At 39.7% G+C, this 25,623-nt stretch overlaps 1 protein-coding gene across 1 annotated transcript in view; it reads left to right on the forward strand.

Moving 5' to 3' along the window:
- NUP133 (nucleoporin 133) overlaps nt 1–25,623 on the forward strand; it is a 750,179-nt gene that overhangs the window by 689,597 nt on the left and 34,959 nt on the right. Inside the window, exon 23 of the mRNA XM_053712280.1 lies at nt 7,857–7,921. Coding sequence (XP_053568255.1) covers nt 7,857–7,921 — 65 coding nt within the window. The remainder of the gene's footprint in view (nt 1–7,856; nt 7,922–25,623) is intronic.

A 25,623-nucleotide genomic window follows, 5' to 3' on the forward strand; every position in this document is an offset into this window, starting at 1 on the left:
TACATATTGCAAGATGTCCCAGATTGACCCTGAGTCAGAAGATACTTCTGGAAAATCGCTGCCTGGTGTTGGATCTACCAAAGTTAAGTGTATTTGCTGTAAACTTGTGGTAGCTGTTCCTCCAGCTGTTGTTTGTAATGAATGTCATGTCAAACTTGTTAATGCAGATAATATTTCCTTTAGTAATGTTACATTACCTGTTGTTGTTCCATCAACATCTAATGCTCAGAGTGTTCCTGTTAACATAACAGATTTTGTTTCTAAATCCATTAAGAAGGCTATGTCTGTTATTCCTCCTTCTAGTAAACGTAAAAGGTCCTTTAAAACTTCTCATTTTTCAGATGAATTTTTAAATGAACATCATCATTCTGATAATGATTCCTCTGGTTCAGAGGATTCTGTTTCAGAGGTTGATGCTGATAAATCTTCATATTTGTTCAAAATGGAATTTATTCGTTCTTTACTTAAAGAGGTCTTAATTGCATTAGAAATAGAGGATTCTGGTCCTCTTGATACTAAATCTAAACGTTTAAATAAGGTTTTTAAATCTCCTGTAGTTATTCCAGAAGTTTTTCCTGTCCCTGATGCTATTTCTGAAGTAATCTCCAGGGAATGGAATAATTTGGGTAATTCATTTACTCCTTCTAAACGTTTTAAGCAATTATATCCTGTGCCATCTGACAGATTAGAGTTTTGGGACAAAATCCCTAAAGTTGATGGGGCTATCTCTACTCTTTCTAAACGTACTACTATTCCTACGGCAGATAGTACTTCCTTTAAAGATCCTTTAGATAGGAAAATTGAATCCTTTCTAAGAAAAACTTAGTTATGTTCAGGTAATCTTCTTAGACCTGCTATATCTTTAGCGGATGTTGCTGCAGCTTCAACTTTTTGGTTAGAAGCTTTAGTGCAACAAGTAACAGATCATAATTCTCATAGCATTGTTAATCTTCTTCAATATGCTAATAATTTTATTTGTGATGCCATCTTTGATGTCATTAGGGTTGATGTCAGATATATGTCTCTAGCTATTTTAGCTAGAAGAGCTTTATGGCTTAAAACTTGGAATGCTGATATGTCTTCTAAGTCAACTTTGCTTTCCCTTTCTTTCCAGGGTAATAAATTATTTGGTTCACAGTTGGATTCTATTATCTCAACTGTTACTGGAGGAAAATGAACTTTTTTACCACAGGATAAAAAATCTAAAGGTAAATTTAGGTCTAATAATCGTTTTCGTTCCTTTCGTCACAATAAGGAACAAAAGCCTGATCCTTCACCCTCAGGAGCGGTATCAGTTTGGAAACCATCTCCAGTCTGGAATAAATCCAAGCCTTTTAGAAAACCAAAGCCAGCTCCCAAGTCCACATGAAGGTGCGGCCCTCGTTCCAGCCCAGCTGGTAGGGGGCAGATTACGATTTTTCAAAGAAATTTGGGTCAATTCAATGCACAATCTTTGGATTCAGAACATTGTTTCAGAAGGGTACAGAATTGGCTTCAAGATAAGGCCTCCTGCAAGAAGATTTTTTTCTTTCCCGTGTCCCAGTAAATCCAGCGAAGGCTCAAGCATTTCTGAAATGTGTTTCAGATCTAGAGTTGGCTGGAGTAATTTTACCAGTTCCAGTTCTGGAACAGGGGCTGGGGTTTTACTCAAATCTCTTCATTGTACCAAAGAAGGAGAATTCCTTCAGACCAGTTCTGGATTTAAAAATATTGAATCGTTATGTAAGGATTCCAACATTCTAGACTATCCTGCCTTTTGTTCAGCAAGGGCATTATATGTCCACAATAGATTTACAGGATGCATATCTGCATATTCCAATTCATCCAGATCACTATCAGTTTCTGAGATTCTCTTTCCTAGACAAGCATTACCAGTTTGTGGCTCTGCCGTTTGGCCTAGCAACAGCTCCAAGGATTTTTACAAAGGTTCTCGGTGCCCTTCTGTCTGTAATCAGAGAACAGGGTATTGTGGTATTTCCTTATTTGGACGATATCTTGGTACTTGCTCAGTCTTCACTTTTAGCAGAAAACCATTTGAATCAACTTGTATCGTTTCTTCGAGAACATGGTTGGAGGATCAATTTACCAAAGAGTTTGTTGATTCCTCAGACAAGGGTAACCTTTTTAGGTTTCCAGATTCAGTGTCCATGACTCTGTCGCTGACAGAAAAAAGACGTCTGAAATTGGTTTCAGCTTGTCGAAACCTTCAGTCTCAATCATTCCCTTCGGTAGCCTTATGCATGGAAATTCTAGGTCTTATGACTGCTGCATCGGACGCGATCCCCTTTGCTCGTTTTCACATGCGACCTCTTCAGCTTTGTATGCTGAACCAGTGGTGCAGGGATTACACAAAAATATCTTAATTGATATCTTTAAAACCGATTGTACGACACTCTCTGACAGCACAAGGGGTTTGGGAATCTCAGGAGGTGAGATTACCAATCAATATTTTGGAACTCCGGGCAATTTTCAGAGCTCTTCAGTCATGGCCTCTTCTAAAGAGAGAATCGTTCATTTGTTTTCAGACAGACAATGTCACAACTGTGGCATATATCAATCATCAAGGAGGGACTCACAGTCCTCTGGCTATGAAAGAAGTATCTCGAATACTGGTATGGGCGGAATCCAGCTCCTGTCTAATTTCTGCGGTTCATATCCCAGGTATAGACAATTTGGAAGCGGATTATCTCAGTCGCCAAACGTTACATCCGGGCGAATGGTCTCTTCACCCAGAGGTTTTTCTTCACATTGTTCAAATGTGGGGACTTCCAGAAATAGATCTGATGGCTTCTCATCTAAACAAGAAACTTCCCAGGTATCTGTCCAGATCCAGGGATCCTCAGGCGGAAGCAGTGGATGCATTGTCACTTCCTTGGAAGTATCATCCTGCCTATATCTTTCCGCCTCTAGTTCTTCTTCCAAGAGTAATTTCCAAGATTCTGAAGGAATGCTAGTTTGTTCTGCTGGTGGCTCCAGCATGGCCTCACAGGTTTTGGTATGCGGATCTTGTCCGGATGGTCTCTTGCCAACCGTGGACTCTTCCGTTAAGTCCAGACCTTCTGTCGCAAGGTCCTTTTTTCCATCAGGATCTCAAATCCTTAAATTTGAAGGTATGGAGATTGAACGCTTGATTCTTAGTCAAAGAGGTTTCTCTGACTCTGTGATTAATACTATGTTACAGGCTCGTAAATCTGTATATAAAAAGATATATTATCGAGTCTGGAAGACTTACATTTCTTGGTGTCTTTTTCATCATTTTTCCTGGCATTCTTTTAGAATTCCGAGAATTTTACAGTTTCTTCAGGATGGTTTGGATAAAGGTTTGTCTGCAAGTTCCTTGAAAGGACAAATCTCTGCTCTTTCTGTTCTTTTTCACAGAAAGATTGCTAATCTTCCTGATATTCATTGTTTTGTACAAGCTTTGGTTCGTATAAAGCCTGTTAAGTCAATTTCTCCTCCTTGGAGTTTGAATTTGGTTCTGGGGGCTCTTCAAGCTCCTCCTTTTGAACCTATGCATTCACTGGACATTAAACTACTTTCTTGGAAAGTTTTGTTTCTTTTGGCCATCTCTTCTGCTAGAAGAGTTTCTGAATTATCTGCTCTTTCTTGTGAGTCTCCTTTTCTGATTTTTCATCAGGATAAGGCGGTGTTGCGAACTTCTTTTAAATTTTTACCTAAGGTTGTGAATTCTAACAACTTTAGTAGAGAAATTGTGGTTCCTTCATTGTGTCCTAATCCTAAGAATTCTAAGGAGAGATCTTTGCATTCTTTGGATGTAGTTAGAGCTTTGAAATATCATGTTGAAGCTACTAAGAATTTCTGTAAGACTTCTAGTCTATTTGTTATCTTTTCCGGTTCTAGGAAAGGTCAGAAGGCCTCTGCCATTTCTTTGGCATCTTGGTTGAAATTTTTAATTCATCATGCTTATGTTGAGTCGGGTACAACTCCGCCTCAAAGGATTACAGCTCATTCTACTAAGTCAGTTTCTACTTCCTGGGCGTTTAGGAATGAAGCTTCGGTTGATCAGATTTGCAAAGCAGCAACTTGGTCTTATTTGCATACTTTTACTAAATTCTACCATTTTGATGTATTTTCTTCTTCTGAAGCAGTTTTTGGTAGAAAAGTACTTCAGGCAGCTGTTTCAGTTTGATTCTTCTGCTTATAATTTCAGTTTTTTTTTTCATTATAAGATTTAAACTTTATTTTGGGTGTGGATTATTTTCAGCGGAATTGGCTGTCTTTATTTTATCCCTCCCTCTCTAGTGACTCTTGTGTGGAAAGATCCACATCTTGGGTAGTCATTATCCCATACGTCACTAGCTCATTGACTCTTGCTAATTACATGAAAGAAAACATAATTTATGTAAGAACTTACCTGATAAATTAATTTCTTTCATATTAGCAAGAGATGGTGGTTATGATTTTTTTGTATAAAGCACAATTATTCCAATTCCTTATTTTTTATGCTTTCGCACTTTTGTCTTATCACCCCACTTCTTGGCTATGCGTTAAACTGATTTGTGGGTGTGGTGAGGGGTGTATTTATAGGCATTTTGAGGTGTGGGAAACTTTGCCCCTCCTGGTAGGAATGTATATCCCATACGTCACTAGCTCATGGACTCTTGCTAATATGAAAGAAATGAATTTATCAGGTAAGTTCTTACATAAATTATGTTTTCTTCCACCTTGGTTTCTCCTGAGGAAGGACCTTCTAATTCAGAGTCCACTCTTTCTCCAACTTTTGTTTTCTCTGAAGCTTTCTACTTGGAGATGGAATGCTCAAGCCTGTTACTGGTAACTTTTACCATAAGGTATGGGGTAAATTCCCTGATGGGTGTGAAACTCAAGACTACTCTTAGAAGTAGGGTCAGGATTTCTAGGGGTTTTGGCCTGCCTTAAGAATGGTCTGGAGGACGTTTTGTCAGTCAGTTCTCTGAAGGGTCAGATTTCTGCGTTATCCTTTTTTTACACATATGTCTGGCGGTTGTGCCAGACGTGTAATCTTTGTTCATACCCTGGTTATTATCAGGCCTGTGTTTTAGTCTGTTCCTTTTGGAGCTTTAACCTTGGTTTTAAGGTTTTGCAGCAGGCTTAGTTTGAGCCAAAGCATTCCATAGATTTTAGATTTTTATCTTGGATGTTTTCTTTTTTTTTTTGCTATATCTTCTGCTCGGAGAGCTTAGGTTCTCTCGACTTTGCAGTATTATTCGCTTTATCTTATTTCGGATAAGGAGGTTATTTATCCTATGTGGAAATATTGTTTAAGAATTGTTGTTCCCTCTCTGTGTCCTCATTCTTATCTCTTAAGGAACTTTTGTGCACAATTTGGATGTTGTGCATTCTTAATTTTTTTTTCTTCTGTTTTTGTCTGTTTTCTCTGCAACATAAAGGTACTTTTTCTTCTCTTTTATCTGGTTGAGAAGTTTAATTTGTTTGCTTTTCAGACTGCGAGGCTGCAGTCTCCTGGGAGAGTTATGGCTCATGATACTTAACAGCTTGGCTGTGGTGCTCTTTGCCTCCTTCTGCTAGCCAGGAGCGATATTCCCAACAGTAAGTAATGAAGCCGTCGACTCACCATATCCGGAAACAAATTTATAAGGTAAGCATAAATGTTATTACCCATTCCACAGGTTTGCATAACCAACATATTAATATACTTTTAACCTCTGTGATTACCTTTTTATCCAAGCCTCTTTTTTTTTTTCTTTTTAAAGCGGCAATATGGTCACCATACTTAGGAGACTCTCATAATCCTAGTGCTGCGTCAACATTATAAATAAAACCTTATTCCTGGAGTTTTGCCGGTATCACAACGGTAGTGGTAACATGCTCACATAATCATGGAGCTACAACAGGCAAGGTCAGCTAAACAGTGTAAAAAACAGGAAATGGAGGTTTTCGGCGTCTCAAGGTCAGCTAAACACCTAGAGCCTCTGAGATCACAGGATTCCAAGCAGATTTTTTCCACAGGTTGCAAAAGTATCTCCATAAGCAACATAGTAATTCCTCCGTCAGTAGAGAAATGTGCAAAGCCCATTAATAATGCTGAATATTATGCAAAAACAGTTCACAAGTCCAAACATATATAGAGATGGCTGTTTGGTACAGTGCCCCTGTGTTCCATCAACATTGAATAATACACAAATAAAATACAAAACTATTTTATTGCTCAGTCCATAAAACGTGTATAAAAAGGTAACACACACCAGGGGGAAGAAGTGTTACATAGCTCAACCAGGTTGGTTCTCATGACCATAATCATAAACCCGGCAAGCTATGTAATAGTGAAACATTTTCTGCAGATCATTTTGAAATGAAATTTAATTTGTATTAGGAAATCACATTAAAACACCATTCCAATTGCAATGTGTCGATTAACTAGAGGATAAAGCAATTTTAAAATTTATATAATGCAAGTAGTTGAAAATGTCATTGCAATTAGCTGCAAAGAAATGTGTTTCCTTTGCTCTTGGTCTAACATCACATAATTTTAAAGGGACAGTCAACACCACAATTGTTTTTGTTTAAAAAGATAGATAATCCCTTTATAATCCGTTCCCCAGGTTTGCACAACTAACACTGTTATATTAATACTTTTTACCTCTGATTACCTTGTATCTAAGCCTCTGCAGACTGCCCCTTTATTTCAGTTATTTTGACAGACTTGTATTTTATCCAATCAGTGCTGGCTCCTATGTAACTTCATATGCGTGACCTCAATGTTATTTATATGACACACATGAACTAATGCCCTCTAATGGTGAAAAACTGTCAAAATGCATTCAGATTAGAGGCAGCCTTCAAGGGTTTAGAAATTAGCATATGAGCCTATCTGGGTTTAGAAATTAGCATATGAGCCTATCTAGGTTTAGCTTTCAACTAAGAATACCAAAGAGAACAATGCAAAATTGGTGATAAAAGTAAATTAGAAAATTGTTTAAAATTACAAGTCCTATCTGAATCATGAAAGTTTTTTTTGGACTTGACTGTACCTTTAAAGTAAAAGTATAGTAATAAAAATTGTGCATGCTCACAAGAATGTCTTGAGTACCTTAGTAAAAAAAAGTTGATTTAATAGTAAATATAAATATGCTTTTATATTCAACGTTTTGCAAATGCAAGTAAAGAAATAAATTACACTTTAGTGACTCTTTGTGAATATATTTGATGGTTAGATAGATTTTTGCACTGTTGATTGTATTTTTTCACTGTCATCTGATACCTTTACACCATGAACAATTCCATTATATAATTCTTTTTTTTTTCTCATACTTGGCGAATAAATGATTCTGTTCTATTCGATTTTAACCCTTTGAGTGCTAATGACGGCTCTGAGCCGTCACAGAGTTTCCCACTCTGGTGCTAATGATGGCTCAGAGCCGTCACTAGCATTCTCCCACCTTGAAGGAGAGTTGGGAGCTCCCACCCCGGCGATCGTGCCTGTAGAGTGACAGGCATCACCGGGGCTTCCTGTTTTGCGTGGTGATGTCACGCGCAATAACGTGATGACGTCACCCTGCAACTTTATTTATACTTAACAATGTTAAGTATAGGAGCAGGGGGCATGCTGCTTAGAAGCCTGTATGTCAGGCATCTAAGCAGCTACAGACCCCCAAGGCCAACCATTGGAAAGGTAATCGACTAACCGTTCAGTGTAAGTCTTGGGGGTCTGACAAAAATAAAAAAAAGTTTTAAAAAAAATTGTTAAAAAAAAAATAAAAATTAGAACCCAGGTGCTTAGCACTCAAAGGGTTAAAGAAAGGGAAGCAGAATTCCTAAATGGGAATTTTAACATATTTAATTATAATTTAAAAACTTGCAACATTCTGTTTATAAACTACTTTTTATTCTTTTAGGATGTAGAGGTTGACTTGGAAGAACTGAAGCTTGAAATACTGTGTAAGGCTTTGAAACGTGACATGTGAGTAATATCATCATGATGTTTCCATTACAGTTAATGTATTTCTTAGAGTTTTTGATGGTGTAACCTTTTGTGTTTTTTTTCCTATTATGATTTAATTTTTTATTTAGTAAAACTGACTTAAAGGGATATGAAACCCCAAGATTTTCTTTTGTGTTTCAGACAGAGCATACCATTTTTAAAAAGTTTCCAATGTACTTCTATTATCACATTTTCTTCATTCCCGTGATATTCTGTGTTGAAGAGATACCTACAGGCATCTGGAGCACTACATACAAGGAAATAGTGCTAACATCTACTGCAAATGGATAACATTCTTGCAAAACTGCTGCCATATAGTACTGTAGAAATGGACTGCCTCCTAAGCAAACGTCCCTGCTTTTCAACAAAAGATACCAATAGAACAAAGACAAATTGATAATAGAAGTAAATTAGAAAATGGTTTACAATCACATGCTCTATCTGAATCATGAAAGAAAAGAATTGAGTTTCATATCCTTTTAACCCCTTAAGGACCGGGCATTTTAGACAAAAACTTCCCCAAAAGACCAGAGCATTATTAGCATTTTTGCCATCACTACATTTAAACAGAAATAGAGCCTTTTTCATATTTACCTATCAAAACTATGTTGATTTTGTATTTAGTAGTTAAGCCAAAGTATTGATCTAGGCCCATTTTGGTAAATTTCATGCCACCATTTTTAGGTTTCCCACTGAGATTATTTACAAACAGCTTGTGCAAGCATGGCACAAATGGTTGTAATTGCTTCTCTGGGATTCCCTTTGTTTAGAAATAGCAGACATATATGGATTTGGCATTGCTTTTTGGTAATTAGAATGCTGCTGCGCACCACACTTGTATTATGCCCAGCAGTGAAGGGGTTAATTAGGTAGCTTGTAGGGTTAATTCTAACTTTAGTGTAGAGATCAGCCTTCCACCTGACACATCCCATCCCCTGATCCCTCCCTGACCTCCCTCAAACAGCTCTATTCCCTCCCCCACCTTACAATTGTCACCGCCATCTTAAGTACTTGCAGAAAGTCTGCCAGTATGAAAATAAATCTTTTTATTTTTTATTTTTTTTATTATATTTGCTGCAGTGTAGGTTCTTCCTACCTCCCTGATTCCCCCCCCCCCCCCAAAAACAAACAAACTCTCTAACCCTCCCCCCTCTACCTAATTGCCGCCATCGTAGGTACTGGCAGCTGTCTGCCAGTACCCAGTATGCTGCAATTTAGGCATTTAAAAAAAAAAGCAATTTTTTCTGTAGTGTAGCTGCCCCCCTCAATACCCTACCCCCTCTCAGATCAACCTCCCACCCTCCTATTCCCATCACTAACCAATATAACAAGGATCCCCCCACTCCCTCCTTCCCCCTCTCTGCCGCTTTCAGTGTGGGGGGTTTTCTCAATAGTCACAAGCAACTCCCTCCAACGATAGGCTGCCTCCCACCAACGATCGGCACCACCTCTGTGCGATGCAGAGAGGGCCTTCTCTGCATCAACAACTCTGCAAATCTATTTCTGCAGCACCCCACGTGCAGAAATAGCGCAATCTTGCAATTTTGAGCGAGATTGTGGCAGAAAGAAGGCCAGGACTCTCCTATTACTTTGTGGCTTGTTTAGTCTGAAAATCAGAGCAATGTTAATTAAAAATAAGCAAAACTATACATTGTTTTTAAAAAAAAAAAACTGTATAGGCTAAATAAATGGATCATCTACAAAACATTTATGCATGGTGAGAGTCCACTAGATAATCATATGTGGGATTACTTTCTCTTTCCACCCCTACATTTTTCTCCACCCTTAATCCCAGTAATCCATCAGTGCAGTTGTTTACTATTTTTGCCACCGCATGTAGAAGGGGAATTCTGAAGTTCTGCTTTTCATGTAATTTGATAGCGGTTCTTTACCCAATAACCACAGTAGTGCCTCTTGAACAGAGGATTATACAGGAGTGAGAAATCTTCTTGTTGTGTATATGTCATGGCCCCTTCAGGTAAAATGTATCTGCCTATCCCCTGGTCTCTAGATCTTTGGGATTGTGCTTGCACTTTCTTGGATGACCCCTTCTAATTATTGGTTCATAGGAGGAGAGGTTGTGACAGGTGAGTACTTTATTACCTTTAGCGGCCCAATGGCAGTTAGTTTGCACATCTACAGTAGTGTTTAAAGAGCCTGAAAATATTTGACACATCTAGGCACTTTATGGCCTCTCTTACTTTAGGAGCTGCATGATTATGATTATGATTAGTTCTGTCTGTCTCACCTCAAAAGCACAATTTTTATAGCAATGGAACCATAGAACATTTGCAGACTGCTCTCTTTTATTGCACAAGGGGTTAAATTCTGCGGTTTTGGAGTGGTATCCGTATTTAAAAAAAAAAAAACTACTAATTTAGATATTTGTTAGATTAAGTGATTAGGAGGTGGATGATCCAGCCGCTCCAAATAATTCAGCCACTAAAAGGCTAGATAAATTCTTTAAAGTGATGGTAAATCCAAGCATTTGTGAAACACTAGGATTTACAATTGGAACAAATAAAGGGGACTTTTATTCATTAAGTATAAAATACTTAATGCTGAAAGCTCCTTTTTTTTTTTTTTTTGGAAGCATTCACTGTACTGAGCTGCTTAGCCAGCCCACCAGCAGAACGCCATTTTGCTGTGAGGTGACGTTTCCATTTCTTAGCAAACAGCTTTCCCCTTTATTTGTTCCAATTATAATATAATTATATGGTATGTCTCCCAAAATAGCTCCACAGACCAGGCAAAATTATTTGCAGAAGAGTAAAATAATGTCCACTTATATGGGCAATTTAGCCAAAATTGCTCATCTAAGTGGACACTGATATATTTTTTTTTTATAACATTTGTGCTCAGAGGACTCTCTCCCATGGGGCAACATTACTTACCTCATTTAACTGAGGTAGAACTATTCCTCTTTCACCTAGTTTTATTGTTGATTGATAAGACCAGGTGACAGAAAATTATCCAACAGACATTTGCAACTATAAAAGGTCAACCACAATGTATAAATTCACCTGATTAAGTGTTATTATATTATCATAAACATGTTAAATGGACACTAAAGTCAGAATTAAACCTTTATAATTTAGATAGAGCAGGCAATTTTGAACAACTTTCCAATTTACTTCCATTAACAAAATATGCACCATATTTTTATGTTTACACTTTGAGTCACCAGCTCCTGCTGAACGTGTGCTAGAATTCATAGACTATATGTATATGCATTTGTGATTGGCTGATGGCTCTCACATGATACAGGGGGAGTAGCAATAGACATAACTGAAATTTGACAGAAAAAAATCTACCCATTTGAAGTTCTGCTAGTGCATTGTCTTTATGTCATGCATTTGTTGTTTATGCAAATCTAATGTACAAAAATAAATCTTCCCTTTGTAACTAGAAGTCCGGTTGTTGCCTCAGCAATTATAAACCAGATTTTATAATCCAAAAAGTATAAATCATCAGTGGATAGTTAGGACATCACCAACCCCAATACAAGAATTAACCAGTTCCAAATACAAGAATAACAACCCCCCATTAGGATAGCCACTCTATATTCTGAATTCTATGAGTAGATGTTAATTATAATTTATTAATTACTAATTAACATAGAATTAATTAGGTGAATTATTGAAGTTCTGTCAGTCGATATGTCTCTAATATAGTGAAACTTTGGGTAATTATATAAATTTTAAGTATGTCTAACTCAACATTCCTAGTCTGTAATCACGAATTACATTTGTTAAATAAATAAGTAACAAGCTTGAGCCATACGGCTAGATTTAGAGTTTTGTCGGTAACGACCCGCGTAGCTAACGCTGGCTTTTTTCTGGCCGCACCTTTAAAATAACTCTGGTATTGAGAGTCCACAGAATGGCTGCGTTAGGCTCCAAAAAAGGAGCATAGAGCATTTTTAACGCAACTGCAACTCTCGATACCAGAGTTGCTTACGGACGCGGCCAGCCTCAAAAACGTGCTCGTGCACGATTCCCCCATAGGAAACAATGGGGCTGTTTGAGCTGAAAAAAAACCTAACACCTGCAAAAAAGCCGCGTTCAGCTCCTAACGCAGCCCCATTGTTTTCTATGGGGAAACACTTCCTACGTCTGCACCTAACACCCTAACATGTACCCCGAGTCTAAACACCCCTAACCTTACACTTATTAACCCCTATTCTGCCGCTATCGCTGACCCCTGCATATTATTTTTAACCCCTAATCTGCCGCTCCGTAAACCGCCGCTACTTACATTATCCTTATGTACCCCTAATCTGCTGCCCCTAACACCGCCGACCCCTATATTATATTTATTAACCCCTAATCTGCCCCCCCCAACGTCGCCTCCACCTGCCTACACTTATTAACCCCTAATCTGCCGAGCGGACCGCACCGCTATCATAATAAAGTTATTAACCCCTAATCCGCCTCACTAACCCTATAATAAATAGTATTAACCCCTAATCTGCCCTCCCTAACATCGCCGACACCTAACTTCAAACATTAACCCCTAATCTGCCGACTGGAGCTCACCGCTATTCTAATAAATGTATTAACCCCTAAAGCTAAGTCTAACCCTAACACTAACACCCCCCTAACTTAAATATAATTTAAATCTAACGAAATAAATTAACTCTTATTAAATAAATTATTCCTATTTAAAGCTATATACTTACCTGTAAAATAAATCCTAATATAGCTACAATATAAATTATAATTATATTGTAGCTATTTTAGGATTAATATTTATTTTACAGGCAACTTTGTAATTATTTTAACCAGGTACAATAGCTATTAAATAGGGCTGGTAAGGTAAAAGAGCTTTGAACTTTAGTAATTTAGAATAGGGTAGGGCATTTTTTATTTTGGGGGTCTTTGTTATTTTATTAGGGGGCTTAGAGTAGGTGTAATTAGTTTAAAATTGTTGTAATATTTTTCTTATGTTTGTAAATATTTTTTTATTTTTTGTAACTTAGTTCTTTTTTATTTTTTGTACTTTAATTAGTTTATTTCATTGTAGTTATTTGTACATATTGTATTTAATTTATTGATAGTGTAGTGTTAGGTTTAATTGTAGGTAATTGTAGGTATTTTATTTAATTAATTTAATGATAGTATAGTGTTAGGTTTAATTGTAACTTAGGTTAGGATTTATTTTACAGGTAATTTTGTTATTATTTTAACTAGGTAACTATTAAATAGTTCTTAACTATTTAATAGCTATTGTACCTGGTTAAAATAATTACAAAGTTGCCTGTAAAATAAATATTAATCCTAAAATAGCTACAATGTAATTATTCGTTATATTGTAGCTATATTAGGGTTTATTTTACAGGTAAGTATTTAGCTTTAAATAGGAATAAGTTATTTAATAAGAGATAATTTATTTTGTTAGAATAAAATTATATTTAACTTAGGGGGGTGTTAGGGTTAGGGTTAGAATTAGCTTTAGGGGTTAATAAATTTAATAGAGTAGCGGTGCGGTCCGCTCGGCAGATTAGGGGTTAATAAGTGTAGGTAGTTGGCGGCGACGTTGTGGGGGGCAGATTAGGGGTTAATAAATATAATACAGGGGTCGGCGGTGTTAGGGGCAGCAGATTAGGGGTACATAGCTATAATGTAGGTGGCGGCTCTTTGCGGTCGGCAGATTAGGGGTTAATTATTGTAGGTAGCTGGCGGCGACGTTGTGGGGGGCAGGTTAGGGGTTAATAAATATAATACAGGGGTCGGCAGTGTTAGGGGCAGCAGATTAGGGGTACATAGCTATAATGTAGGTGGCGGCTCTTTGCGGTCGGCAGATTAGGGGTTAATTATTGTAGGTAGCTGGCGGCGACGTTGTGGGGGGCAGGTTAGGGGTTAATAAATATAATACAGGGGTCGGCGGTGTTAGGGGCAGCAGATTAGGGGTACATAGCTATAATGTAGGTGGCGGCTCTTTGCGGTCGGCAGATTAGGGGTTAATTATTGTAGGTAGCTGGCGGCGACGTTGTGGGGGGCAGGTTAGGGGTTAATAAATATAATATAGGGGTCGGCGGTGTTAGGGGCAGCAGATTAGGGGTACATAAGTATAACGTAGGTGGCGGTCGGCAGATTAGGGGTTAAAAAAATGTAATCGAGTGGCGGCGATGTGGGGGGACCTCAGTTTAGGGGTACATAGGTAGTTTATGGGTGTTAGTGTACTTTAGAGCACAGTAGTTAAGAGCTTTATGAACCGGCGTTAGCCCAAAAAGCTCTTAACTCCTGACTTTTTTCTGCGGCTGGAGTTTTGTCGTTAGATTTCTAACGCTCACTTCAGCCACGACTCTAAATACCGGAGTTAGAAAGATCCCATTGAAAAGATAGGATATGCAATTTACGTAAGGGGATCTGCGGTATGGAAAAGTCGCGGCTGAAAAGTGAGCGTTAGACCCTTTTTTGACTGACTCCAAATACCGGCGGTAGCCTAAAACCAGCGTTAGGAGCCTCTAACGCTGGTTTTCACGGCTACCGCCAAACTCTAAATCTAGGCCTAAGTGATTAAATAAAGCGAAAGCTCCTGTGCCTAGTACAAAATGAACTGATATAAAACTAGCTCAGTCAGCAAGACAGAAAAACAAATTTCAATGTCATAAAACTTAGGCTATGGAGTCGGTTTTGCCACAGAAAAATCATGACACTACTGTTCCTTTAGAGCAGTGTTTCTCAACCTTTTTGTAGCGAGTAACTCTGTAGGAATACATTTGTTTTCTATGTACCCCAACTGTAGCAAAAATAGAAATCATGTGTATCTCTTGATTTCACAAGCTTGTATCGGATATATTAATGAAGTAAATATATAGGAATCAGATATTAGTTTTATGTTTTCTGGAGTTTAATATTTGGCAATATTACAACTGAGATTAATCCATAAAACACAGATACTGTGATTATTGATATTAATAATTATATGCAAATAATGTGCTTCTTACGTAGAAAAAGAAAAAGGTTAAATAAACTCTTTTTTGCAAGATGAGGAAAGTAATATTTATGGTACCACCTTTCTATTTTTCCATTTCATACAGTTTATCTGTCTCATTTTGCTGCGGCACACTACAGTATGATGCACTTTACCTATTTCACAGTGGCACATTTATCTGGCACTTGTCTCTGTGACACTTGTTCATGGTTAATACACTTCCTCTGTTCATATCAATGAAGCTCAACTCCAGCCCTCATATGTCACTAACAAGCCAGAATCTAAGGTTTTGCCAATTTGAGGTGAATCAGTGATTGAGCAGTGGTCCAACCTAGGCAGGGAAATACTCATACTCTGCCCTGTTAGGAGAGCTTGAGGGTAGAGAAACAGCTTTCCTTCATATGTCATGTTTAAAATAGCTACATCAGGAAAAAAAAAAGAAAGACCAATCAGTGGAGTATCGCTTGCCAATGCCCCAAGTACCCCCTGGGGTACACGTGCCACAGGTTGAGAAACTAGGCTTTAGAGGACAGTACCTCTTTCTAGGATCCAATGGATAGGAAGCATGAGGACTTCCAGAGATGCTCTTTTCAGCTGGTGGACATTCAACTGGTTGTCCATTTTAGCATGCATGGCTGCATCTACTTTAGTCTAGTGTGATGAATAACCTTTCTGAGCTTACATCTTGAGACACATCTTTGGAGTAGGATCTATGATGCAACTGTGATTCATGCAAAGTCGGCTGCCATTCTGGTTCTAGTATGGGACAGAATTAACCTTTTTTTCAGGAGGCCTTGGAGACGTTCGTTCAATATCCTTGTATTGTGGGAAACATTACTCAGGGGTACCAAATAGGGTTTTGCTTAAAACCTCCTCAAGGATGATTCCTTCTTTCTTGAGTGCCTCAAGATCCTTCAAAGACCAAAGTCTTTCTGGTTTGTGTAAGGTCTTGGGAATGATGGGAGTGATTTCTTCTGTTCCATTTTTGTAATATAAACCCACAGTTCAACTTTTTTATAGTATCAAGGAAAGAAGGTACCTTTCGATCTGTCTTAGATCTCAAAACCCTAAACAAATTCCATTAACTTTTCTGATGCCTATTTAGATATCCCTTTTTCACAGGATTCATCTCAAGCTCTTGAGATTCACCTTCCTAAGCAGCCATTATTATTTTGTGGTGCCTTCTTTTTGTCTTGCAACTATGTATAGAGTCATTACAAACGTTCTTGGAGCTTAACTGACGTTGGTGCAAGTTCAGGAACTTTCTTTGGCTCCTTACCTAGACATTATTCTGGTACACGCACTCTCCTTCCAATAGGAGAGGGATCTTTCACAAAGAGCTTTTATTCTGCTTCAAAGTCACTGTTGGAAATTCAACTTACTAAGAGCTCCTTAACACCTAAGACCTGTATATACCACTTCATAGGGTACTTTTTTTTTTCTAATGAGTCTATCTAACAGTGCGCATACACAATCTGCAACTGTGCACTTCTGCAACTCTGTTCCTTTCCTTCAGTAGTTCTGGGTATGGAAGTAGTGGGCTTATAGGTAGCTGCTTCAGAAGTAGAGGATGATGCATCAGTTGGGATGGAAATTGATGATCTGTCTCACAGTCCTGCTGGACTTCAAGACAAAGTAATCTCTTGGTGGCAGCCTCCTTTATCTGGCCACTGTGGGTAAGGATGTCTATATACTCTAGTCTGAAAGTTTGGGGTGCGGTCTAGGGGTCACAGAGACCTCAGAGTTTTGCCGCCTCAGGAGGTGGAGGTGAGGTTATCCTCTACCTTCTAAGGATTCCAATCAGACAATGTCACAACAGTGGCTTAAATCGGTCACCAAGGTGGAACACACAATAGCACTGGCAATGAAGGATGTGGCCCATGTTTTCATTTGGGCAGAATGCAATTTCTGCATTTTCTGGGCTGTTTTCCATCCAGGAGTGAACTATTGGGAGCAGTGTTCCCTCTAAGGCCAGTTTTGTGAACATCCCAGCAGTGAAGCAATTAGCAAACACTATACAATGCAGACTGCAAGGTGTGATTCCCTTAACTGTTTCTCAGCTAGGTCTTTTACAAAACTGGCCTTATAAGGAATACTGATTTAGTGGCAGAGTTTATAAGCCACCAGTTTCTTCACCATAGGGAAATAGTCTCTGAATTAGGAGATATTTTACTAAATAGTGGGACTTTGGACTTGCCAGATATAGATATCTGGCCTCCTGCTTTGCTCTAAAGCTGTCCCAGTATTATTTATGCCAGGATCTCAATGACCTTAGTTTGACGGCATGACAGTTGAACACTTAATGCTGGCTTAAAGTGGGCTGTCTCATCAGGTTATTATTACTATGGTTCAGAAAACCTGTTACCAGGACCATATATCACTAGGTTTGGAAAACCGCTGAAATTCAGTTTTTTACTGAATGGTTCTGGAAAAATGGCTTATTAGCCGGTTTTCTTAAGGTTCAGATATCAGCCTAATAGGTTTTTTTATCAGATGACAACCTTTCTGATGTTCAGAACATTGATCAGGCTTTGATCCATATCTACTTTTTAGAATCTTAATCTTGTTTTAAGGGTCCTTCACGATCCTGCTTTTGAACCTATGCATGTTTTAGCCCTTCAGCTTCAGCCATGAGAATTCTGAACTTCTGCTCTACCTTGTAATACTCCTTACTTAATTTTTCATCAGGATAAAGCTGTTATTAGAGCCAGCTATTAATTACTTCCTAAGTAGCATCTTCAGATAATCAGAAAATTGGCATTTCCTTTTTATGTTCAGCTTCTAATAATTCAAAGGAGTGACTTCTTCACTTCTTGATGGTTGCAGAAGCATTAATATTTTTTCTGGAAGCCACAAAAGTTTTTAGGTTTTCCTCATCATCCGGAACTGGTTTAAGGCCTTCATTTGCAAGTCCCCTCTGATTGTGCTTTACAGCTCATTATTTTACAGCAGTTGCCACTACTGGAGCCCTTGGTGGGGAGGCATCTATCATGTAGTTTTTTTCTTTTTGATGTGTATGTCTCTTCATCAAAAGCTTTGGGGCAGGAAGGTTCTGTGATCTGTAATCCCTGATCAGTAACATACCTTCCTTAACTGTTTGTCGACCCCATGGTGGTCTTGTGGACTTCAGTGCTTGGGTATAGTTTCTGAAACGTGATGTTTGTGGACTCTCACAATCTGATAAAAGAAAACAAAATGTATGCTTACCTGATAAATGTATTTCTTTCATGATGTCAAGAGTCTACTTTATTTTGAACAGCAGTACTTGTTTTGCATTTCATTTGCCTCACTTTGTCTTTCCTGTTTCCTCCATATATTTGGCTATATGATTGACTGAGGATTCCGGGTAAGTTGGAAGGATTTATAGCTCTGGTATGTTTGCCTCCTAGTCATGTCTCATGGACTTTTCCATCTTAATATGGGAAGAGTCCACAGCTGCATTCCTTACTTGTGGGAAATACTGAACTTGGCCACCAGGAGGAGGCAAAGACACCCCAGCCAAAGGCTTAAATACCTCCCCCACTTCCTCATAACCCCAGTCATTCTTTGCCTTTCGTCACAGGAGTTTGGCAGATAAGTGGTAGAAGATTTCGGAGTAGTCTCTTATGGAGGGTAGTACTCTTCGAGATGGGACTGGAGTTTTAAGTAGTCCTGTAAGCCTCTCGGTGAGATCATGGATGAAAGTTAGAGTCCGGAGATGCAGGGAGAGTCTTTCTGCGAAACCATCCCGACTCATATTAACAGCTCCCTAGGCAATCAGCAGTGACGAGTTTCGCTGGCTGCTTTCTTCACTCAAGTCCATGTCAGAAGCGATGCTACTAGCTGTCACACTTGAAGGGCCGTGTTCCTGTTCCACGGCATAGATTCTGGTAAGATTGTTTCATATTTTATACATGTATGATAACACAAGAAGACAGGGTCACAGTGTGACTCCTTTTATCTGTATAGAATCAAGGGTTAATATCTACTGAGGGGGATTATTGAACAGGGGGGTATAATCTTATATGTTTCATTTTATGCTGCTTTTATGTGTGAGATGTTATGGGCTCATAGACTGTTATTGAATATACAGGTTTCACTTTCACTTTGAGAGCCATGCAGCTTACAAGCTTGGCACGCTTTCTCATCGCAGGGACGGTCCTGCATTGTGCTCCATGTGATTCATTCCCTTTTTCCTGACCGGGTGTCTATCAGAGAGTAGTCGTAAATCTCTGTACTGTCTGGGTCATAGGAGGTGGTGAGTGCCCCAGCCATTGGGGGTATAAGGGTGCCGCTTTTTGAATAAAATAAGATATTTTATTTCTCTAGTTCTCCGGTTATTGCACTAGCGATGGAGGATTATGTTACTTAAGAGGGCACTCCATCTATTCATAATGAGTAATTCGTGTTTATATGGTGAGGAGGCCTTAGTTCCTCCCTCTAAATTACGTTCCATATGCCTTGATAATGTTATAATATCGAACATGTTTGATACCACAGAGCTGTCCACCTCTGAGGAGTTGTCGTCCAGTGAGGTGCGTACCCTACATTCTTATATCTCTACACATGCAGTTTTCCCGTACCATCTGGAGGGGGCCTTTCTCTTGTGTGTTCAGTCCACGGGTCATCCATTACTTATGGGATATATTCTCCTTCCCAACAGGAAGTTGCAAGAGGATCACCCAAGCAGAGCTGCTATATAGCTCCTCCCCTCACATGTCAAATCCAGTCATTCTCTTGCAACCCTCAACAAAGAAGGAGGTCGCGAGAGGAGCTGGAGTTTTTACTTATCTATTCTTCAATCAAAAGTTTGTTATTTTAAATGGCACCGAAGTGTGCTGTTTTTCTATCTCAGGCAGTATTTGGAAGAAGAAACTGCCTGCGTTTTTTTTTCTATGATCTTAGCAGGCGTAACTAAGATCCACTGGCTGTTCTCGACATTCTGAGGAGTGGGGTAACTTCAGAAACTGGGAATAGCATGCGGGGTCCTCCGCAAATGAGGTATGTGCAGTACTTTATTTTCTGGGAATGGAATTGACTAAGAAAATACTGCTGTTACCGTATGATGTAAGTACAGCCTTAAATGCAGTAGTGACAACTGGTATCAGGCTGATAATTGTATGCGCAGTCGAGTTATTTTCTAGGGACTAGAATTTGACTGAGAAAATACTGTTAAAACTGAAATAATACTTAAGCCTTATCTGCAGTGGTAGCGACTGGTAGCAGGCTTAGTGATAACTTTGCATGACATTGGAAAATGTTGCTTTTTAATAAAACGTTTACTGGCATGTTATTCGTTTTTGTGAGGTACTTTGGTGATAAATCTCTTTGGGCATGATTTTTTTTCCACATGGCTAACATATTTTTCTGCATGGAAACCGTTATATCAGGGCTCCCACTGTTGTGATAGGAGTGGGAGGGACCTTGTTTTAGCGCCTTGTTGCGCAGTTAAAATTCTAGCACAGTCTTCCTGCTTCTTCCTCCTTGATCCAGGACGTCTCTAGAGAGCTCAGGGGTCTGCAAAATTCATTTGTGAGGGAGGTAATCAGTCACAGCAGATCTGTGACAGTGTGCTTGACTGTGATTAAAAGCGTTAAATCTTAATTGATATCCGTTTTATCCGTTTTGGGTATTGAGGGGTTAATCATCCTTTTGCTAATGGGTGCAATCCTCTGCTAATAATACACTTCTTGTTAAGAATTGTTTAATTATATCTGTATTTTTTGAAGTGCTGCAGTGTTTTTTATATTGCTTGTAAACTTATTGAAAGTGATTTCCAAGCTTGCTAGTTTCATTGCTAAGTCTGTTTAAACATGTCTGATTCAGAGGAAACTGTTTGTTCATCATGTTCAAAAGCCAATGTGGAGCCCAATAGAACGATGTGTACCAATTGTATTGATATTGCTTTGAATAAAAGTCAATCCGTACCGATAAAGAAACTATCACCAGACAACGAGGGGGAAGTTATGCTTCCTAACTCTCCTCACGTGTCAGTACCTGCGTCTCCCGCTCGGGAGATGCGTAGGATTGAGACGCCAAGTACATCTAGGCCCTTACAAATCACTTTACATGATATGGCTAATGTTATGAAATAAGTATTATATAATATGCCCGAATTAAGGGGCAAACGCGATAGCTCTGGGTTAAGGACAGAGCGCGCTGATGACACGAGAGCCATGTCTGATACTGCGTCACAATTTGCAGAACATGAGGACGGTGAGCTTCATTCTGTCGGTGACGATTCTGATCCGGGGAGACCGGATTCAGAAATTTCAAATTTTAAATTTAAGCTTGAGAACCTCCGTGTGTTACTAGGGGAGGTATTAGCGATGCTTGCCGTGTCCTTCATTCCGTTCCAAGCCCATCAGTAGCTCAGTGCATGGAGGTAATCGGCTTAATGGTTCGCGGCAATGGACATAGTGCCATTTGCGCGCCTGCATCTCAGACCGCTGCAACTATGCATGCTCAGTCAATGGAACGGGGATTACTCAGATCTGTCCCCTTTGCTAAATCTGGACCAGGAGACCAGAGATTCTCTTCTCTGGTGGTTGTCACCGGTTCATCTGTCCAAAGGAATGACCTTTCGCAGACCAGATTGGACGATTGTAACAACGGATGCCAGCCTTCTAGGCTGGGGAGCAGTCTGGAATTCCCTGAAGGCTCAGGGATCGTGGACTCAGGAGGAGAAACTCCTTTCAATAAACATTCTAGAATTAAGAGCAATATTCAATGCTCTTCTAGCTTGGCCTCAGTTAGCAAAACTGAGGTTCATCAGATTTCAGTCGGACAATATCACGACTGTGGCTTACATCAATCATCAAGGGGGAACCAGGAGTTCCCTAGCGATGTTGGAAGTCTCGAAGATACTTCGCTGGGCAGAGTCTCACTCTTGCCACCTGTCAGCGATTTACATCCCGGGCGTAGAGAACTGGGAGGTGGATTTCCTAAGTCGCCAGACTTTTCATCCGGGAGAGTGGGAACTTCACCCGGAGGTATTTGCTCAACTGATTCGTCGTTGGGGCAAACCGGATCTGGATCTCATGGCATCTCGCCAGAACGCGAAGCTTCCTTGTTACGGATCCAGGTCCAGGGACCCGGGAGCGGTGCTGGTGGATGCATTAGCGGCCCCTTGGGTTTTCAACATAGCTTATGTGTTTCCACCATTTCCGTTGCTACCTCGACTGATTGCCAGGATCAAACAGGAGAGGGCATCGGTAATTCTGATAGCGCCTGCGTGGCCACGCAGGACCTGGTATGCAGACCTAGTGGACATGTCGTCCTGTCCACCATGGTCTCTTCCTCTGAGGCAGGACCTTCTAATTCAGGGTCCTTTCAACCATCCAAACCTAATTTCTCTGAGGCTGACTGCCTGGAAATTGAACGCTTGATTCTATCAAAGCGTGGGTTTTCGGATTCGGTTATTGATACATTAATACAGGCTCGGAAACCTGTGACCAGAAAAATTTACCATAAGATATGGCGTAAATAGTTATATTGGTGCGAATCCAAGATTTACTCATGGAGTAAGGTTAGGATTCATAGGATATTGGCTTTTCTACAAGAGGGTTTAGAAAAGGGTTTATCCGCTAGTTCGCTAAAGGGACAGATTTCAGCTCTGTCTATTCTTTTACCCAAACGTCTGGCAGAGAATCCAGACGTCCAGGCCTTTTGTCAGGCTTTGGCTAGAATTAAGCCTGTGTTTAAAGCTGTTGCTCCTCCGTGGAGCTTAAACTTGGTTCTTAAAGTTCTTCAGGGTGTTCCGTTTGAACCCCTTCATTCCATTGATATTAAGCTTTTATCTTGGAAAGTTTTGTTTTTGATGGCTATTTCCTCGGCTCGAAGAGTCTCTGAGTTATCTGCCTTACATTGTGATTCTCCTTATCTGATCTTTCATTCAGACAAGATAGTACTGCGTACTAAACCTGGGTTTTTGCCTAAGGTTGTTTCTAACAGGAATATCAATCAAGAGATTGTTGTTCCATCATTATGTCCTAATCCTTCTTCAAAGAAGGAACGTCTTTTGCATAATCTAGACGTGGTCTGTGCTCTGAAGTTCTACTTACAGGCAACTAAAGATTTTAGACAAACTTCTTCTCTGTTTGTCGTTTACTCTGGACAGAGGAGAGGTCAAAAGGCTTCGGCTACCTCTCTCTCTTTTTGGCTTCGTAGCATAATACGTTTAGCCTATGAGACTGCTGGACAGCAGCCTCCTGAAAAAATTACAGCTCATTCCACTAGAGCTGTGGCTTCCACCTGGGCCTTTAAGAATGAGGCCTCAGTTGAACAGATTTGCAAGGCTGCAACTTGGTCTTCACTTCATACTTTTTCCAAATTTTACAAATTTGACACTTTCGCTTCTTCGGAGGCTGGTTTTGGGAGAAAGGTTCTACAGGCAGTGGTTCCTTCTGTTTAATGTTCCTGCTTGTCCCTCCCATCATCCGTGTACTTAGCTTTGGTATTGGTATCCCATAAGTAATGGATGACCCGTGGACTGAACACACTTAACAAGAGAAATCATAATTTATGCTTACCTGATAAATTTATTTCTCTTGTAGTGTGTTCAGTCCACGGCCCGCCCTGTCTTTTTAAGGCAGGTTCTAAATTTTAAAATTATAACTCCAGTCACCACTGCACCCTATAGTTTCTCCTTTCTCGTCTTGTTTCGGTCGAATGACTGGATATGACATGTGAGGGGAGGAGCTATATAGCAGCTCTGCTTGGGTGATCCTCTTGCAACTTCCTGTTGGGAAGGAGAATATATCCCATAAGTAATGGATGACCCGTGGACTGAACACACTACAAGAGAAATAAATTTATCAGGTAAGCATAAATTATGTTTTTTCACCAGACGTTACTGCGAAGTTCAGACAGCGGTGTCTGTGGCCTTTAATGCTTTACCTCGCCCTGCTAAGTGCAAACGAAAGGTTACATATTGCACTCCTTCCCAGAGTACATCAGATAATTATTGTATTTTAACTGAAGGTTATCAGAGGATGAAGTTCTTTGAGACCTCAGAGTATAAACATTCTGGGTCGGAGTCTGCTGCCTCTAAACCTCCGGCTCTGGAGGAACCAGACTTTAGAGAGGTTCCAGAGGCCATATTGCCTGATGAACCTTTAATTCCTAAATTGGATAGAGATTAAGGACAGAGTAGTACTTTATCCTTCCCTGCTCCTGTTAGATGGTGAACATTATTAAGAATGCGCTACAGCAACAGTTTATAACTATCTTTAAAAAAACAACCCTTTTTGGAACTTTGATTCAAATGGGTAGATTACCGGCGGACTGGGCTTAGGTATGATTTACTATCCGGGTTTCTTGGTGTTAGAGATGGAGAAGAGGAGAGGAGAGATGACAGGGGGGCAGGGGTGTTTTTGTGTTTTTGTTTTTTTTATTTGTGTGTATGTTGTATGATAGGTAGTGTGTACGTTTCCTGGTCTATGTGGAGAGATAAAAAATCCACCAACAACATATAAAAGGTTATCTGATATTCAGATTAGGTTACGATACCTTGATACTTTGATTAACAGGTCTATGACACGAAGATATTAATCCGGTTTAATACCTATATGCTTTATTCTTTTATGCTTAGAATTGTATTCATTATTCTTGAAATGCAGGCTTAAAATGTAATTTCTTTTTTTCCTGAGTATTTATGTTGTACTAATCTCCCTGCGTGGTGAATTGAACGTGTGACCTAAACACAATTTTCTTTTTGGTAACCTTTTACAGTTTATTTTGCTGTTGGTATATAAATAAAGATATATATGTGTGTGTGTATATATATATATATATATATATAAAAGAATGAATGGGACAAGATTGGATTCCTTTTCCCCCTCCTCTCCCTTTAACAAATTGTCCCCGTTCCTGGAGGATAGTTCTTAGTTTGCGGAGCCCATGGATAAAATATGGAAACTCTGTTAAGAAAAGATGTTTCAACATAAGGGATATTTGTTTCAACCGGCGGCGGCTTTCGCCGCTGTCACTGGAGAAACTACCTTCTGGTGTGACTCTCTATAGGATTTGATCGGGGTGGAGGATCCCCTCGACGTTACTCAGAAAATATTTATGGCCTTGAGGGTTGTTAATTCTTTTATCGGTGCTGCTATTAGGCAGTTTATTCGCTTGAATGCTATGGCTTCAGCTTTTTCTGTTCAGGCCCGTCGGGCTCTGGCTGAAGTCATGGTCTGCGGATATGACTTCTAAGTCTAGACTTCTTCCCTCCCTTTAAGGGAATGATTTTGTCTGGTCCAGGCCTGGACTCAATTATCTCCACGATCACAGGGGGCAAGGGTGCCCTCCTACTGCTAGAGTATATGAACTAATCTAAGGGACGATTTTCATTCTGATAAAGCCCATGTCAGTAGTCCTCCGCTAAGCCAGAGCAAACCAAGAGCTTTTGGAAGCTGGCTCAGCCTGGAATAAATCCAAGCAGAGCAAGAAGCCCACCAAGTCTACGTCGGCATGAATCGGCGGTTCCCGGTCCTCTTCTGGATTGTGTAGGGGGCAGTATGTCACTCTTTTTAGTCGCTTGGTTCAGGGACGTGCAGGATCCATGGGTCCTGGAGGTCATAGCTCAGGATTACAAGATAGGTTTCAAGTCTCAGCCACCCAAGGGCAGATTCCTCCTGTCTTCCTGACCAGAAAGGAGGGAAGCCTTTCTGGGGTGTGTACGGGATCTGTCCTCTAGGCGTTATTGTCCCGGTGCCTAGCGCAGTGAGAGGTTTGGGATACTATTTAAACCTTTTCATGGTCTCAAA

The sequence above is a fragment of the Bombina bombina genome, chromosome 4, assembly GCF_027579735.1.
Source record: "Bombina bombina isolate aBomBom1 chromosome 4, aBomBom1.pri, whole genome shotgun sequence".
NCBI lineage: Eukaryota > Metazoa > Chordata > Amphibia > Anura > Bombinatoridae > Bombina > Bombina bombina.